The sequence below is a fragment of the Rhinolophus sinicus genome, linkage group LG17, assembly GCF_036562045.2.
Source record: "Rhinolophus sinicus isolate RSC01 linkage group LG17, ASM3656204v1, whole genome shotgun sequence".
Taxonomy (NCBI): Eukaryota; Metazoa; Chordata; class Mammalia; order Chiroptera; family Rhinolophidae; genus Rhinolophus; species Rhinolophus sinicus.
In genome coordinates this window covers 21,879,551-21,896,841 of record NC_133766.1, presented here as the reverse complement: position 1 = coordinate 21,896,841, position 17,291 = coordinate 21,879,551, and the positions used below count along the sequence as shown (strand labels likewise).

The window sequence follows — 17,291 nt, the reverse complement described above, 5'->3', positions numbered from 1 at the left end:
ATATTTGGCAGAGAGACTTTAACATAACAGGAAGGCCCCACCTGCCTGAACTTTGGATGGGCTGTCTGGCTTTGACAGCAGGGGAGGAACAAAAACCGCTGAAACCACATGAATGAAAAGGCACTCCACGATGGCCTCTTCTGTCTACTGAAAATGGCTTCTGACTTGAAAATTTAGTACATTTTAGCTAAGTGGAGGAAACAAGAGGGAAATCAGATTTAGATTAGAATAAAAATTTATTTTGGTAAAGAATTATATATTTTTTGTCTGCAAAAGCTGAAAATGCTTATATAAATGACCAGCCCAGAGCTTGGATTTCCTCCGTATGAAACAAGAATCTGTCACTTCTTCTTGCCAGGTTTGGGGGCCTTTTCTAGGCCTTGGATGTGTTTTCGAGGAAGCTGATATTCTTCTACAATCCAAAAAGCAGAAACTTGTCAGTGGGGCATAAGCCTGCTCCTTTCTCCCCCCAACCCCCCCGCCCCAGCTCCCCTTTGTCTCACAATGTCCCTCCTTGGCCCCGGGCCCCATGGAACCCAATCCACACAGCCACCTCCTGGCCTCCTCTCCCTCTCCGTCCCCCACCCCACCCCGTGCTCAGTCCTGTTGTCAATTTCCACCATGTGATCTGCTCTTCTACACCCAGCTGTAACTCAGCTCCTGTGGGAAGCCTTCTGGGACAGACCATTTTTCTTTACACTTCAAGGCGAAAGTATGTATTTCAATAATTTTCACACTGATAGCTACTTGCTGGGTGTACTTCAGGCATTTAATATTTTCTCATGACAGAGAATGTGTGTGTGTTCAGTCATGTGTTTGCCTATTTTCCTCTGCATTTCTTCCCAGGACCTCATATGGGGTTCTTTGCTTAAAAAGGCTCAACTTTAAAAGTAAACTGCTGGACTGCCTTAGGTCATAAATAAATTTGCTTACTGAGCATTTACTATATGCCAGGCCCTAAAGCATGAAAAAACGATGAAAAAGGCAAGGTGTCTGACTCAAGCTGCTCAGGTCTAACAGACGGTTCAGACATTAGAAGAACTTAGCCTAGTTGCAGACACTAACCAGAGATATAAACACAACTGAAAAGTGCTATGTTAGCAATTTTTCAAGTGCTAATTTAAGGAAATAGAAAAAAAAAAGGGCCTTGATCTGAGAAAGGCTTCCTGTGACCCCTAAGCTGGCCAATGGGTCTTTAGGGCTGGGCTGTGGAGACCTAGGAGAGCACCGGGGTGTGAATGTGCGTGGTGTGTCTGGGGGACAGCAGGATCCAGCACGGCTGAGGCCTGGGGTGGCCACGTGGGAGCTGCCAGAGAGGGCCTGACGAGAAGACTGGGGTCAGACTGGGAGGGTCTACTTTCCTGAGCTTTGGAGTTTATTCTGAAGGTATTGAAGAGGCATCAAAAGTGTTTTAGAGGGGAGTGATATGATCACATCTGCTTTAGAAAGTTGACTCAGCAGAGCTGTGAAGGATGCCTGGAATGGAAGACAAACTGCAGGCTGGCTGACCCAGAGGTGGTACAAAGAACTCAGGCTTTGGAATCTGACCAATCAAAGCGCAGAGCCCAGCTGCAGCACCCAATAGCTGACTCCCTCGGAACAGTACTGAGCCTCGCGGAACCTCAGTTTCCTCATCTGCAAAAACAGAAATAGCTCTGCAGCATCACTACGCTTGAGAGACTGTTTCTGCAAAAAGCTCAGCAAAGTGCCTCACACAGTTTCAGTGTTCAAGAAATGTTTTGTCAAAAGGGAAGCCAGAAGAAAACTACTCTAGTAGTATGATGGAGAGAACACTGAATTTTGGGGCCAAAGGATCCGGTTCAAACATTAGCTCCACCTCTTGCTGGCTGGAAAAAACTAAATGGCCATATATATATACAAGGGTATTACGATAACCAGAGTGAGCTGAGTTGGCGTTAAGATTTTTATCAAGTGAGATCAATGTCCCTACTTCTTCAGAGGTGACACTCACCAAGCAACAGTCGGCTGAGGTGGTGGACCTGGTTTCCCTGGATCTGGACCTGCAGGCCGTCCTTGGCCCCAGGGACAGGCGTGACAGTGGTGCTAGCCTGGCATCGCTGCTGCAGTATGGCAGCCACCGCACAAGGGTCCAGACCATAGGCCTCCAAGTTCCGGACCAGGGTCACCTGGGGGAGACAGACTGATGGTGGGTGCAGACCACATGCCCGCCCTCCAGGGGGCGTTCTAGAGCCTCAGCAGCCTCCTCACGCTCTATGGTCACCACCCCCACAACCATGGTACCTTTTCATCCAAAAAATTTATTTCTGTGCTTCTAAATTGATTCTTTCTACCCATCTATGTGTTATATACATAAAGGGATACTCTTTATACTGCACTTAACATATATGAGATGTGATGAAAAAACACAGTGAATGCTGATGCCTAGTGCCATCCAATGGAAAGGCAGGATCTTCAACACAGGAAGCGGCGCACTGAACCTTAGTAACAGTGTGTGACAAGTTTCAACTTGTTCAGTGCAGTCAATCAGGTGTGAGCTACGGTTGAAAGGTGTGCTTTAAAGTATGTCATAAATCATCCTCCACCATGACAATGCTCCGTGTCATACATCACTTCTGGTATACAGCAATTTCTGTCACATAAAAACATTATGGTGTGTTCTCATCCACCTTATTCACCAAATCTGGCACCGTGCAAAATGACCTTGAAAGGTAAAAATTTTGAATCGATTCAGGACATCGAGGCAGCCACAACAGCGCAACTAAAGACACTCACAAAAGAGGACTCCAGAACTGCCTCCGAAAATGGCAAGAACGATGGGATAAGTGTGTTTGAAGTGAGGGGGAGTATTTTGAGGGGGATTAGTGTCTCCTACTGTAATACTTTTTTTGCTGAAACACTCACTGTATTTTTTTTATCACACCTCGTACTTTTAAAAAGTTCTTATGGAGAATTTAAAATATAAATGAAAGTAGAACAGTAAAATGAGCTCCCGTGTACCCATCACCAGTTTTAAAAATGATGAACTCGTGACCAACCTTGATTCATCCAGATCCCCATCTACCCCCCACTTCTGTATTTTGCTTTAAAGCAGATCCTCCTGGACACCACATCGTTTCACCTACAACTATCTCAGCATGTATCTCCAAAACATAACGGCTCTTTTTAACAGAAAGATGAAACCATCATTACACTTAAAAATAAATAAACAATAATTCCTTAATACCAAGTATCTCATCTGTAACACATGCTTTTTTCTCTTTTTCATCAACTTCACATGACAAGTATGTGACTTTGAGATAAAAAAGAAAAATATTAATACTGTTTAAAAAGTCACAATTCGCCATTTCTTTAAAACAAGTTCTCTCTTATTCATTACTAGAGATGGTAAAGTGCGTTATTATCAGGAGTGGGTCATGGAGGGCTGCTTTCAACAAAGTCTATAAAAGCTCCAAATAACCCACGTTAGTTAAAGGTCTCCAGCCCCAGGGAATCTCAAAACTGGTAATACATTTTTAGTCACATGTATTCCAAGCCCCTACCTGACGCACAAAGTCCTGACTACATCTTTCCCCAACAAGTGATTGCCTAATCTTTGCTTGCAGACCTCCAGAAAATAACTTCCTATTTTAGAAAGCACCAATTTCAATTTTGGACAATTTTAATTATTAACACACAAAAAATGAGTGTTTAAATAAGCTAATATACACAGAAATTGCTTAGTACAGAGTCTGGCACATAATTACACACTTGAGAAACAGTGGCTATTGCTAATTATTAAGTTATCGTTACTGGTTCTCATTTACCGAATGCTTATAGGCCAAGTACTATTCTGAGTGTTTCACCTATGTATATTCCTTCATTGAGTCTCACAGTGCCTTATAAGGTAGGTATTATTCCCATTTTTTACATAAGGAAATGCAGGCAAAAAGACATTAATTAGTAACTTGCTCAAGGTCAAGCAGCGAGGCAAAGGCCACGTTTGAACCCAGGTCTCTAATCCCAAAGCCCACATTCGTAACTACATTTCTAGAAAGTTCCTTATTTTGAACCCAAGTCTGTCTTCTGGGAATTTCTACCCAATCATCCTCCTATCTTTTCAAGGCATACAGAATAGGTGCATTCCTTTTTCTGAAGACAGCTTTTCACATATTTGAGGACAGATGTAATTTGTTCCCTATGATTTTGTGTGGCCAAGTTAAACACGGTCAGTTCCTACACCAATTCTTTACAAGTTATTTGCATTGACCAAAGCCCAAGAGGTAATAGAATAAGAGGGGAAAGCCCACAATATAGTTCTAAGGAAAAAAATAAAATCTTGTTTAACTTTGGAAGGAGGCTCTAGCAAGTTTCCTAGCACAAAATCCTAGAGGGCAGTGAGTGAGGGACCAGCTTCACCTGTTTAATACAGGGCCCAGCCTAATCACACAAACGTGGGTGTTTCATGAACAACCTTTGAGGTGTTTGAGGCCAATCTAAAAACCTCCAATCACATTAAGGGAGACTAGAACTTAAAAGGGCCATTAAATCACCATCTTCAAGCATTGTGTCTTTTTGAAAATTACCTTTTTATTATAAGATCTCAGTGCTAGGGTGATGTCAATTGGGCAGATTTTGCCTTTCTTCACAACCGGCTCTTGCCCGGGAAAGGTCACTTGATAGGCAGGCTGCAATTTCTCCAAACATCTGCAATGAGCATTAATGAGCTGTAGTCCGGTAAAGCCAAAGGAACTGCTTCCTCACACTGCACCACCAGCAGGCAGCGGGGTGTAGGCTGATCTTGCAGGCAGTGGCTCGCCCCGGCTTAGAATCATTCGAATCACTAGGGAGCTGCACCCACACCAATTAAATCAGAAACTCTGATTTAAGGCATTTATATTTTTTAAAGCTCCTCAAGTGTGGTCAAAGTCGAGACTCACTGATTCAGAGAAGGGAACAACAGTGACTTGAGCCCCTGGAAACTGTCCACTGGCCTGGTCTTCTGGGAATTTACCCAAGCTTCTTTGTGGAGTTTACTGCCTGTCTCAAGACTCTGTCTTACCCAGCCTGGTAACATGCACTTCACATTTCTGACAAGTTCCAATAATGTATCTTTTATAGAACACAAGGAAGTTCTGCTTTTTATCTAATCGGATTTTCTCTTGCTACCCCGTTTCCCCGAAAATAAGACCTAGCAGCACCATCAGCTCTAATGCGTCTTTTAGAGCAAAAATTAATATAAGAGCCGGTCTTATTTTACTATAAGACCGGATAAATAAGACCGGGCCTTTTATTAATTTTTGATCCAAAAGACCTATTAGAGCCGATGGTCTGGCTAGGTCTTATTTTTGGGGAAACATGGTATCATATATATTAAGATCAACAAACTTGTTCTATCAAGGGCAAGACAGTAAATACTTTAGGCTTTAAGAGTCACATTGTCTGTTGCAACCTCTCAGCTCTGCCATTGTAGCACAAAAGCAGTCCACAGGCAATACATAAATAAATGGGTGTGGCTGTGTTTCAATAAAACCTTATTTATAAAAACAGGTAGCAGGCCAGATTTGGCACGTGGCTGTAGTTTGTGAACTCCTGATATAAATTATTTTCAGTTTTGGTTCTGTGCAAAGAGTGTAAGACTCTTTCCTTTAAAGACTTGAAGACAATTCCGCCTCAGCCTTCTTTTGGCTTCTAAATCTTTCTGAAGTTCTTATTTTTAATTAGTGTTCTTCTTTCTCCCTTTCAAGTTCTCTATTGTGTTGGCTCAAATCGTTCCCAAGACCCTCCACATCAGAATTACCCACGCTCATGTTTATGTAGAGTGACATGATACAAATTATGGAATGAAAGTCAGAGACTAAGGTAATGACAACTCTAAAGCTCAGTGTGATAGATATTAAGGGGAGGGGCTGCCAATCTCCACTACCTGGTCAGCAGACTGTCCCATGGAAGCTTCATAACTGTGTGCTGTTCACTCTTCTCTAAGATGCTGTCACATAGGATGGGATCCAATTTCACGAGACTAAAGGGAAAGGAGAGGCAATAAAGAAATCCCAGCCCCACCCCTTCTGACCCAAGCGTCAGCTCAGGATTCATCTCTTATCACAATGTCCGTTATAGTCATTCAGGATTACTAGATCCAATTATGGGACCACCGTCCAGGCAGCAATGCACGCTCTGGATGGGAGGTGCAGGTATGCTTCCCCAGAACAAGGGAGAAGCCGGTGGTGCAGGAGAAAGTGGGATGGGAAAAACTGCAGCCCAGGATTCTTGGTTCAGTTCTACTAACTACCCATCATTAGGCCAGTACAAGTTTTTCACCATATGGATGTCTTTTGAAAACATACAAAAGTATTACAGAACCCTCTTCATTTAGTAGTTTACCTTCTATATCTACTCACTAAGGAAACAGAGAAGACCAAAATGCTATGATGACTGCAGCAAATTCTTTAAGTTTGCATTTTATCCCTCACAATAAGCATCTGCATTTGAAAATCAGCAATGGATAGATATAACACTTCTTCAGTCTATAGGCAATGTTGACGGCATACACGTTGCTGAACACTAGACAATAACTCTAGGTGTCCAGAGCCCCCAGTTTAGAAACCAGGCTGTGACGTCCTGCAAGCCTGTCCATCCGGACATCCCCACAAACTGCCTGCCACGATGAACACTCAGAGCAGAGTCCCTCCCCCCCACTCACTGTTTGTTGTCTGCATCCACCAGGTCGTTTTTCTTGGCGTAGTTAATGATGATCGTTCGGACTTCACTGCCCTCGAGAATGCTCCCCTTCCTAGGTGAGAAGCGACCGCGGGTTAGTTCATGCTGTGCCAGGAGACAACCTGCAAACACCAAGGCTCGCTCCCTGCTTTCCCTGGCTTTTCGACCTCGATTTTCTTCCCTTTTCCTGACTGAGGTGAGCAGGAGCGTGTGAAGAATAATTATAGGTAGAAAAAGGAGAGACCGATTCCCTCATTCATTTAGTCCAGAGACTTTCTGGGGGAAGGAGGCTTGAGCTGGATCTGGGAGAAAGGGAACACAGGGCAGAGCAGGTTTTGCCAGTCACAGAACACTACTCAGGCGGAGAAGAACTACAGGCCAGAATACCAAACAGGCAGAGGAGGGCTGCTCTCCAAAAACTCACTTGTGGCCAGACTCCTGGAAGAGCAGTGTCATGCTGGCTGGGACACAGTAGAGGGGTTTTATATCTGGAGGGTGATAGGGCTGTTCCCTGCTACCCTCCTGGATAGTCTGGGAGGTCGGGGAGGGTTCGGGTATGACGAAAGATGTGATCCTAAAACCCAGCAAAAGGAAAGAAAAAAGAAATTTTATACTAGTGCCTTGGCCAGCCCCAGCCCTTGGCCAGGCGCCCGCGGCCGGCGGAGCTGTGGCGGCCCGGCCCCTGCACTCACCTCAGATGTTTCCAGTCCACAGCCACGATGCTCTCCACCCCTTTGCTCAGCTCCTCCACCTGTATAATCCGCTCCTGCTGCATGTGCTGCAGGAACTTAGAGAGCTAAGGGAGAGAGGGCCAGTGGCAGGGGACTTCACCGCTGCCACACACACACTGGGCACCTAGGACGTGCCAGACACCAAGCTAGGCGTGTCCTGGGGAGGGACAGGGACAGTCTCTGCCCTCATCAAACTAGGAACTAGGAGGCCGTCACCGTAAGGGCCGGGCAGTGAGAAGCTGCTAGAGACTAAGTGATGAAGCCTTCTCAGAATTCTAACCAGATATAAAAGGGTCAAGTGGAGAGAGGGGGGTGGATACCCACTTAACTGTCTCAGCCCAGAGTGAGTTTTCTTCCCCCCTCCACCCCACCATGCTGGAATCAAAAAGCTTAACTCCAGCTTGAGCCCTGGAGACAGGGCTTTCCCAGTGTCTATCCGGCTCATGTCATGTGCCCCTACACACCTCTGTGGGTGTGCAGAGAGGGGACCTGCTTACCTTTTTGTAGCTTGACTTCTTTATGTCCAGTTGTCGTCCTTCAGGGCTGATGGCAGATGGAAAAGGCAAGTTAAGCTACAAAGCAGTAATGGTGGGACCTGCCTGACGCTGAAAAAAGGGCACTTTTCCTCGGCCTTCTCCTCCAAGTTCAGAAAGAGGCTGCTGTTCCAGAACTCTCTGCCCAGTGGCGGCATCACAGAGGGTCCCAGGCTTTAGGACACTAGATCATTGCTGCCCAACACACCTCTCCGTAAAGACAGCATGTTCTCTGTCTATTACCCAACATGGTTGCCACCAGCCACACGTGGCTGTCACGCACTTGGAATGTGACTAATGTAACCGAGGAACTAAATTTTAAATTTTGTTTAATTAACTTAAATTTAAATAGCCACATGACCACGTGCCCGCCACACCCCCCAGACCCCACACCTGCCCGGGAAGCCTTACAGAAGCCCATGTGAACGGGACGGGAATTCTGGTCAAACCACGTTTTACAAAACAGAGCAACATTCTCAGGAAGAAAGAAGTTCCATCTCAGGGTAAAAATTAATGAGCAAACCTTCTGACATGATAACATTTATTGAGTGCTTACTAAACGTCAGCCTATTTAATCTTGACAGCAATCCTGCAAGTGCTGGAAATGAGGGCTCACAGAAGCCCAAAGACGAGTTCAAGTTCGCCGTCTGTGCTTGGGGGTATGGTGGGGGTTCACACTGATTCTTCCTCCTGATACAACCTAGCTTGGCCCACCTACTTTTCAGGACACGAGTGAGGAGGCTGAACACTCCAGGAGCCTCCTGTCAAACAGGCTGCCCTGGAACTCTTCCTGGACAGGATGTGCTGCCCAATTTGTGAGAAGCGGCTCAGAATTACCACAGCAGAGGCAGTGCTCTGAGAATCTTGGGAATTTTAACCTTCACTTCCTCAACATCCTTTCACTGGCTAAAATTTAAGTTTTGGAAACTCAGGCCCTACTTTATTTGCCAGATCAACCCTCTACTCCCCTCTTTCCACAGCACGTCCCTCAGTCAAACCGTCCATCAGTCCTGGCCTGTCCTACCACTGAGGAGGAAGACAGAGCCCTACACCCCGGCCACCAGCCCACACCATGCCTTCCATACCAGCAGGAGAACATGTGGCTACCAAGGAGCGTGCTGGTGAGTAATGGGAGGTCAGCCTTTTTGATCCGGACTTTCAAAGCATGTAAGAAGCATTGCTGTAACAGTGCATCCATTTGTTCTGCAAGGAAAAGAGAAGAACTACATCCTTCCTAAGGGACACAGAATAGCGGGTGCTCCCACCCAGCGCCACCCCTACCCGACCCCTTAGCTCTAAAAGGAACCCATTCCCAGGTCCCAAAGCTCCCAGACTCTCTGGAGCACTGAGCCTTTAGAGAAGGCGTCACAAAATGCTCCTCAGCCAGGAGCCAATGCTTTTCTGACAGAAAGAAACCTCAGAGGGCTCTGTAGCTCGCAATAGTCCGAATGCCAGGGCAGACTGGCACCCAGGAAAACATGACTTATGTGGAAAAGACTGCCAGGTGAGATGTCGAAGGGCTGCCGCACCACCCTCACCAAAACTAAGGACGTTCCCCTCTCTCCCACAGCTTTGGTGCCACGCTAGCCAGGAGACTGCAGCTTTAGTCTCCTACTGGGAGGAGATGACCCTTCTACTCCCAGAGCTATACCTTGAAGGGTCTTGCTGTCTGTGGGGTCTGGGTTCAGGCCCCCGATGCTGGGATCTTCTGAGGCTTCTGACAGGCTCTTTTCCCCACACCTCTGCTGAACCTCCCCATTCTCCTCCTCCACTCCCTCCAGGGTCAGGTGCCTCATATCTCCCTGCAGGGTGGGGTCCGCCTGGATAGACCTCTTCTCTTCAGTGACATCTGGGGGATCCAGGGTCAGTGGGGTGATGGAAGGTGGAGAGGACTTGTCTCCAGATTGCCTGGAAAAATCTCATGTCAGAAATAGCAAGTAGCAACCACAGCACTTTCCAACCTGGCCAGGGGTGAGCCAGGAGCCATAGGCAGGGGTGTCTTGGAGAGGGGAGAGAGCCTGGGATCTCATTTCAACTCTATTTCCAATTCTGGGTCCAGGAAAGTCTCATGCCTCAGTTTTCTCATCTCTGAAATGGGGAGAGTGATTCTTGCCTCCTCCCTATCTCAAAGGAATAATAATGTTATTAACACACATCTGGGGACAGAGAAAGATTAAAGAAAAATTAGTTAAAGAGATATCCGCAAAAGTAGTCCCTTTCTATTAGGTAAAACTAAAACCACTTTGAATTAAATAACAAAACTAAGATTGCCAATGCACCTGCAGGCTCACAGTATGTAACGAAGTACCAACACCTGGACTGCTCAAAGGCTGCAAAACCAGTTGCTTCTGTGTTAAATGAGAATGCAGTCTAGCTTGCAGAATAGAAATCACAATGGGTTTATGTTACTTAACCTTAGGAACACAGGAAAAAAAGTGATGCCACACAGCAGAGCACGCAGAGGTAAAAGCACAAAGCTTGATGTTAGCCATGATTATGTAACTCAAACTAAATTTGAACTAACAGCTGCAGCCAGGCCTATTATTAGGTTGGTGCAAAAGTAGTTGCGGTTTTTGCAATTATTTTCAACCTTTTAAACCGCAATTACTTTTGCACCAACCTAACAGCATTGTGACTAGCGAGGCCAGAGTGTAGGCTGTTGTGATCAGGTAAGTAACATAGCTATTTCCAAAAGGTCTGGGGAGAGTGGGAGCTGAGGCAGCTGCTGAGAAAACAACATGATTCTGGTTGTCATTGCTCAGACTGATAGAAAACAAGGTGCTGGGAGAACATCAGGAAGCAGCCCTCAAATGCCTGCTGAAACACAGGCTAATGAGGCTGCACTCCAGCAAAGCAGGGCTTAGCCAATACTTGTAAAATGAATAATTCCAAGACAAAGCAAAAAATGTAGGATGAATCTATACCAACAGGCCACAACATTTGGCCAAAAGACCAGGTATATTGCTTTCAAGGAAAGCACTATTTACTGTTTGATGAAAATGACAAGAAAATAAACTGGTGTACAGCTCCAGAAAGCAACTGTTGCAGTGAGAAAGTGTAACTTCCATACGGAAGAGGAGGTCTGGACTGTGATACTTGAACAACATAAAAGTAACCCTCATCCTGGTGCCTGAGGACCTACTCTGCTTTGATCGGGAATCAGAAGCGAGTTTCTGAGCACCCGTCAGGAGGCCAGAAGATGCCTAAGGGTGCATGGCAGATAAGGCCAAGTCCTCCAGAGCTGTACAAATAAAGACGATCGCTGTACTAAGAGGCAGGTAGACAATCCCTGAGGCCGTCTTCCAGGTCTAGGATTCTATAACTCAGAAAATTATCAAAGTTCTCTGTAACTTCTTTTCTGAACAAGCGAAAAAAAAATTGTTTCTCCATGTTCGGCACGAAAATTAATGTCTGGGGTCAGCAATTTGCCTAAGGACACAGCGGGGACCAAACCTCCCACTTCTGAATCTAGACCCCATGTCCTCTGCACCCACGCAGCTCTCTGTAAAACAGAAGGAACCCTGAACCCACCACAAGTGGTCCTGGTAGGTGTGGAGCACAGAGAAGCCCCTTCCTTTCAGGCCTGAAGTCAGCATCTCAGATGTGGACACGGCAGCCACTCCGACGGCAACGGGGGCTCTAAGGAGGAGGAGGCCAGAGACAAGAGTCAGGAGAGGTCTTCCAGGAGGGCACATCAGGAGCGCTTTCCACACGTGTGCTAAAAGCACCAGTTGCAAATCTGAAGCATCCACTTGTATCACAAAACTAAACTCAGTCCAGTCTCAATTTCTTCAGATTACCTATTAATATTATTTTCAAAAATCCCATGACCAAACCTTCCCCTTCTGTATAAGTAACGTCTCTGCTAATGTTTTCTCTGTTTCATCCCTACTATGAATTAAACCCAGGAAGGACTTGAGAAGATATTTAAAGTTCTCTTACTTTAATTTAAAAAATATAAACTACCTCCCCTATCTTAACGAAGGCATAGCCATCCTACACTGGAGTTCGGGATGGAGGCCATTCATATGCCAAAAGTTAGGCTGAGGGATGGCACAGGGAAGAGGGAAGAGATAAACAGTGGCACCAACTAGGTTCCTTCTGAACTGGCTCTTTATAACAGGGCTTGCTCTGTATAACTGTCTTATCTAAGAACTGCATGTGTCCAGCATGTCAAAAACAACCACACTTATAGTAACTACAAAAACTTTCAAAGACCAAATGGGAAATCTCTGTCATCCCAGTGTTACTCAAGGATGGCTCACTCATTGTAAAAATTGGTGACCAGCTGGATAACAGTGGGAGCAAATACAAGCCTGGCAAGGTCGCCTGGGCCTAAGGGAAAAGATTCAAGGGCAGAGTTCCCAACACCTGAACTCAAAAAATGTTTGCTAACTTGGTAGCTCCACTTCCTGTGCCCATAGATCAGTTTCTGCCACAGAAACTTCGAGTCTGGCTTCTCTCCCAACTCCTGAAAAACGGTGGATTTCCTTCCAGCCCTAGAAGGGTCAATGGCTCAGGAACTTCAGTCTCGAACGTGGCTTGTGGTTTTAATAAACTCCTTGGTACCTTTATCCCCTGCCACAAACCACCCCCAGCTTCATCCCCATATGCAGCCTAAAGGCCAGCCGAGCAGGCCAAATACACATCTGTGTAGTCTTCTCCTACCCTGGATAGAATGCTGCCGGGAGAAAACAGTGACACCATCATTCCTTTCAAGTGCAAGTTTTGCTACTGCTACATGTAAACAAGGAAGGACACATGTCTAGGTGCTTGGCTACAAAAGGTTCAAGGCAAACAGGAGAATGTGAGTAGCAAAAATAAGATCATTAAACACTGCCCCCCCCCCCCCCGAAGCAATGAGTAAAATAACGAGATGTCATTTTTCACTCAGGATGACACAAATAAAAATGACCGATCACATCCAGTGTTGGTGCGAATGTAGGGAAACGGGCTCCGCATACCCTGTCGGTGGGAGTAAAGACTGATACAGCGTTTTTCTAGGGCAACAGAAAACATGCACGATCTTCAGCCTAACAGTTCTGTTTCTTAGTATCTACTCTAGAAAAATACTGACACTGGTGTCCCTAGAGCCATCAGAAAGGTATTGTTCGTGACAGAGACGTATTGGAGGAAGCCAGAATGTCCACAAGAAGAGGACCACTTCCATCACCACACAGTAGGTAAAAAGATGCAGCATATCTGGGCTTGCTGACACGCAAAATGTCTGCACTACCTTAAGTGAAAAACAATATAAAGTATAATTGTTTGTTTGTTTTTTTAAACATACATACATACCCCAAATCATACATTTTTATATGCACTGAAGAAGGTTGGCAAGGATACGTATCAAAATAATGATGGTTACTTCTAGGAGAAAAGGACTGTGAGGTGAGGGGGATTTTGATTTTTCAGAATTGTTCATATGATTACTTCCTAATTTACTTTTAAAAAGAAGCAGTGTGGTGACGTCTGACCAACACCATAACTGTACTAAAAATCATTGGATTAAAAAACAGGTTAATTTTATAGTATGTAAACTATATCTTAATAAAGCTATTAAAATGATTAAAATATGGGGATGATGATGTGGATGATGAAAAAAAGTGTCAAGGTCATGAAAGACAAGGAACGACCAAGAAAATGTCACAAACAGGAGGAAGACATGACGACTAAATGAAATGTGGTATCCTAAATTAGACCCTTGAACAGAAAAAAGGGCATTACTGGAAAAATTGGGGAAATATGATTAAAATCTATAATTGTGTTAATAGGATTGCACCAATATTAATTCCTTCGTTTTAATCACTGTAGTGTGGTTACATAGAATGTTAGCATTACAGGAATCTGGGTAAGAGTATGTCAGAACTCTGTACTATCTTTGCAACTCTTCTATAAATCTAAAATCTTATTATTACTTTTTTAAGAAGGAGAAGCAGCAGCAGTAGCAGCAGCAAATATACTTGGCCCAGATGTGTGGACACCCCACAGGCTCACTGCCAGAAGAACCTGTATTTTTCTTTTAATCCTTTATCCATATACTTTAGAAGTTGTCAATCCCCGTCCCTTCCCCAGTTTAACCTAAGTTTTTCCCCTAAAGGCACAGCTGGCCAGCACAGTACCTGTTCCCCACCAAGGCAATGGCACAGAGGTCACCCTTCTGTACCTGAGGCAGACCAGCAGGGGGCACGACTAGTCCTGGCAGCATCAAGTCTGCAGCAAACAAGACAAAAGCATCACAACCTGTGCTCTGACTCCACCTAATTCCAAGTTTTACTTCATCATGTATTCATTCACTCAACAAACATTCATTATCAACTATGTTATTCATAATGAAAATAAAAAAGGGCAACCTGAGTAGCAGACCTTTTCCCTTTGTGGGGGCCAGTGGTCAAATGGAAGCACGAAGCTGAGGGTCCAGTTCCAGGATCTATCTTATCCGGGTTTCCTAAATTCAGCTTGTTGATGTAAAGTATAGCATATGGCAATTCACCAAGTACTTTCACATCACTTATCTTATTTGAGCCTTATAAAAGGGTCAGAGGTCCAGAGGGCTCATGAATGAAGCCAAGTGGGAGACCCGACACACATGGGGGATAAATTCTGCTTTTCAAATGTCTGAATGCAGGAAACGGGTACATTTCTTAAAGTAGTCATCCTTCCTAAGTAGGTTTCAGCCAATAGCCAGAATATAGGGAAATCTTACCTGCTCCCCCCACCAGTTTTTCGAGCACCAGAGGCCATGTTGTGAACGTTGGTAGAAGATCAGGATAGGACCACAGGGTGTATACTGTCCAAAAAGAGACCCAGGAAACACTTACTGCCAAAGTCAATCCCCTGGGGAATTGGCAAAGCCAAACACTAACATTGCTTTAATTAGGATATAGAAAAGAAATTCAACTCAAAGCTAGAGGAAAGGTTGTGAAGGGATGCCCAACGAGGTTTCATTTTTAAAGAAGGCAGAGACTTAAGAAATTGGATGTCACTTGAGACTTGGAGGCACCTATTGTTCCACGTGGACTGCAGCAGAAATTAGATGTAGTGGATAACAGTGAGGACACAGACCCAATGAGGGTTCCATTTATTACCTCAGAAGCAAATAACCTAAGAACAGGGCACCAGCCTGTAAGATACTTTAAGACTTTCACTTTTATTTTTATTCCCTCTGTTTCCATTTCTATTATTTCTTTATTATTATTTCTATTATTTTTATTCCCTCTGTTTCCATAGTGATTACCAGCAATAAAACCATTAGATCAAAAAGGGCCTGTGTTTGTACAGCAGCAAAATGGGGGGGGGGGGGGAGGTAGGAGTGACCTGAGACTGCATTGCACTGTTGCAACCAAGGTTGGAGAAAGAAAAGCCCTAAGTGACAAAGTAGGTGTCAGCAGCTACAGGAAAGTGAAAAGGACACTGAGTCTCTGAGATCTGTGACAAAGAGAGAAAGCAAAGAACCCTGATAGCCAGGCAGAGCCTAAGAAAGACTCCCTATGCGGTATCTCCACTGAAGTACATCACTAAGGCAGCTTGGTATGTAGTTTAATTAATCCAGCTTCTTGCCTATAACAGTATCTCTTCGGTATCTTAAGAAAATCCTGCTAGTGATAGTTTTAAGAAAGATTTTTTACATGCCCTGAAATTCTACCCTTTTCAAGACCTCTGCTCCATTCCTAATTAACCCACTATAAACTATTGTTCCTTCATCTCACAACTTCCCTTGGCAACCACCCTCTTTCTGTGTTAGCCTTTTTGTCCCTCCCTCCTATAGCAGTTTCTGCTCTTGAAAGACCCAATTCTAGGAACAGTCCAAAAAAAATCCTTAGGGATGGTACTTGGAGATTTTCAACTTTTTTTTTTTTTTTTAAGGAAAACAGGTTAATGAAAGAAATAAGGAGAAACAGATATTACACAAGGACTATAGTAATGGCCATCTCCATCCTACTGCCATACCTGTCGGATATAGATTTTTCTCCAGTTCAAATAGGACGGGGTTACCACCACTCACGTACACAGTTACGGCCTCCCCTCTGTGAGTGTACAACTTCACAACGTTGAGCTCTTCCTTTCCAGGCACTAACTCAGTGACCTGAGCAGTCCCCAGAGTGGGGAACGCAGCTGTCACGTCAGCCCGAAGCTTTCTCCTGCAGAAAGCACACCAACACCTGGTATGAATGCTGCCCGGATGGGTTTTAATAAATATTGGGGATTCACTATAAAATCATGAGGGCCAAGGAAAGATGGTTTGATTAATGATGCCCTATTCCGTTTCTCATCCAATGTCTCATCTATTTTCACAAGTTCCTGGGACATGTCTTTCCATTTTACAAGGAAAGAGAAAAGCTGAGACCCACTGAGAAACCCAAGATAGCCTGACATTGTAAACTCAGCCCTGCCTTCCTGACTCCATGCCTAGCCCTTGGACCCACTCCTTTCTCATACATGCTCGGCAAATCTGTCAGCTTATGATTAAACAGCTATACTAGGGCACCAAGAGTGGCAATTATAAAACACTGGTTCCAAAACTGCCAAAGTAATATCTTCACCTGCAAAACTGTATGAACAGATGCAGTACTTACATGTGACTTATCCCCTCCCACGTCACCCTCCCTCTCACCTGCCAGAAGTAATCACTAGACACGTTTTCTCATGTACTTGTATTCTCTGTCCCCACCTGATCTCTCCCAAGGAACTCTAAGCTCTCTGGAGAACGGGGACCCTGTATTCCTTCCGTTTTGCATCCTCCACAATAACTTAGACTGCAGTCTATAAGCGCTGATTGCATTTCTTTTAAACTCACTAGAATATCCAAAAGACAGCCTGGGAGATAAACCAGGCCTTCTCTCCATCTTCATCTTCATCTTCAAAATGTATCTAACCCACCCTTGCCCCCTGGGATCCCTTCCCGACTATGCCCCTCGGTCTCCACTCCCGGGTGGGCTGACCCAGCCCAGAGAAGGCTGTGGACCAACCGGGTTCGAGATAGCTGGGTGCCCTCGTGGGCGGAATAGGCCCCTTCTCTCCCTCACCTGTCCGACCCCTTGATGGCCGTGTTGGACTTGACCCGAAAGGCCTTGGCAAACATGTCTGCTGGTGTTGCCTGAGGAAGAGAAGAAAAGCACAGAAGCCAGGGGCTGTCAGGAAAACAAGAGCGCGGCGTCTCGCCAAACCTCGGCCCTGGAGGCAGCCATGCTGGATCCCGGCTGGGAAATGGGCCCGGCTGGAAACCGGTGTCGCGCAGCTTCGTAGCTGTTGCTGCTGAGGAGACCGCGGCTGCCCCTAGTGACATGGACCGGAACTGAAGCCAGGAGGGGCGGGGCCCAGGGAAGGCGGGGCGGGGCCCAGGGAAGGC

The 17,291-nt window shown here is 45.3% G+C and overlaps 1 protein-coding gene across 3 annotated transcripts; it reads right to left on the bottom strand.

Annotated features, from left to right (window-relative positions):
- Positions 1 to 217: 217 nt before the first annotated feature.
- Positions 218 to 17,227, bottom strand: EIF2D (eukaryotic translation initiation factor 2D). 3 transcript variants are annotated; one of them, XM_019752476.2, is made up of 15 exons: positions 16,969 to 17,226; positions 15,893 to 16,083; positions 14,649 to 14,732; positions 14,065 to 14,155; positions 11,474 to 11,581; positions 9,594 to 9,850; positions 9,028 to 9,145; positions 7,907 to 7,952; positions 7,371 to 7,474; positions 7,103 to 7,252; positions 6,662 to 6,751; positions 5,885 to 5,980; positions 4,545 to 4,665; positions 1,973 to 2,147; positions 218 to 412 (listed from the first exon to the last, which is right to left on the bottom strand). In XM_019752476.2, exons 1-15 carry the CDS (start codon positions 17,022 to 17,024, stop codon positions 342 to 344), a joined length of 1,758 nt encoding a protein of 585 aa, XP_019608035.2. In that variant the 5' UTR covers positions 17,025 to 17,226; the 3' UTR covers positions 218 to 341. The 3 variants fall into 3 exon arrangements, with proteins under 3 accessions (XP_019608035.2, XP_074178500.1, XP_074178501.1); XM_074322399.1 differs by lacking the exon at positions 7,103 to 7,252 and having other exon boundaries at positions 16,969 to 17,227; XM_074322400.1 differs by lacking the exon at positions 16,969 to 17,226 and having other exon boundaries at positions 15,952 to 16,085.
- Positions 17,228 to 17,291: the final 64 nt, after the last annotated feature.

Bases quoted from the DNA above. Each gene is read 5' to 3' on its own strand.
- EIF2D (XM_019752476.2), bottom strand. From the start codon at position 17,024: ATGTTTGCCAAGGCCTTTCGGGTCAAGTCCAACACGGCCATCAAGGGG. The intron at 9,146-9,593 runs GTATAGCTCTGG...TTTTCCTTGCAG, and splicing joins AGACAGCAAGACCCTTCAAG to AACAAATGGATGCACTGTTA. The intron at 7,953-9,027 runs GTATGGAAGGCA...ATCTGCCATCAG, and splicing joins AGCCACATGTTCTCCTGCTG to CCCTGAAGGACGACAACTGG.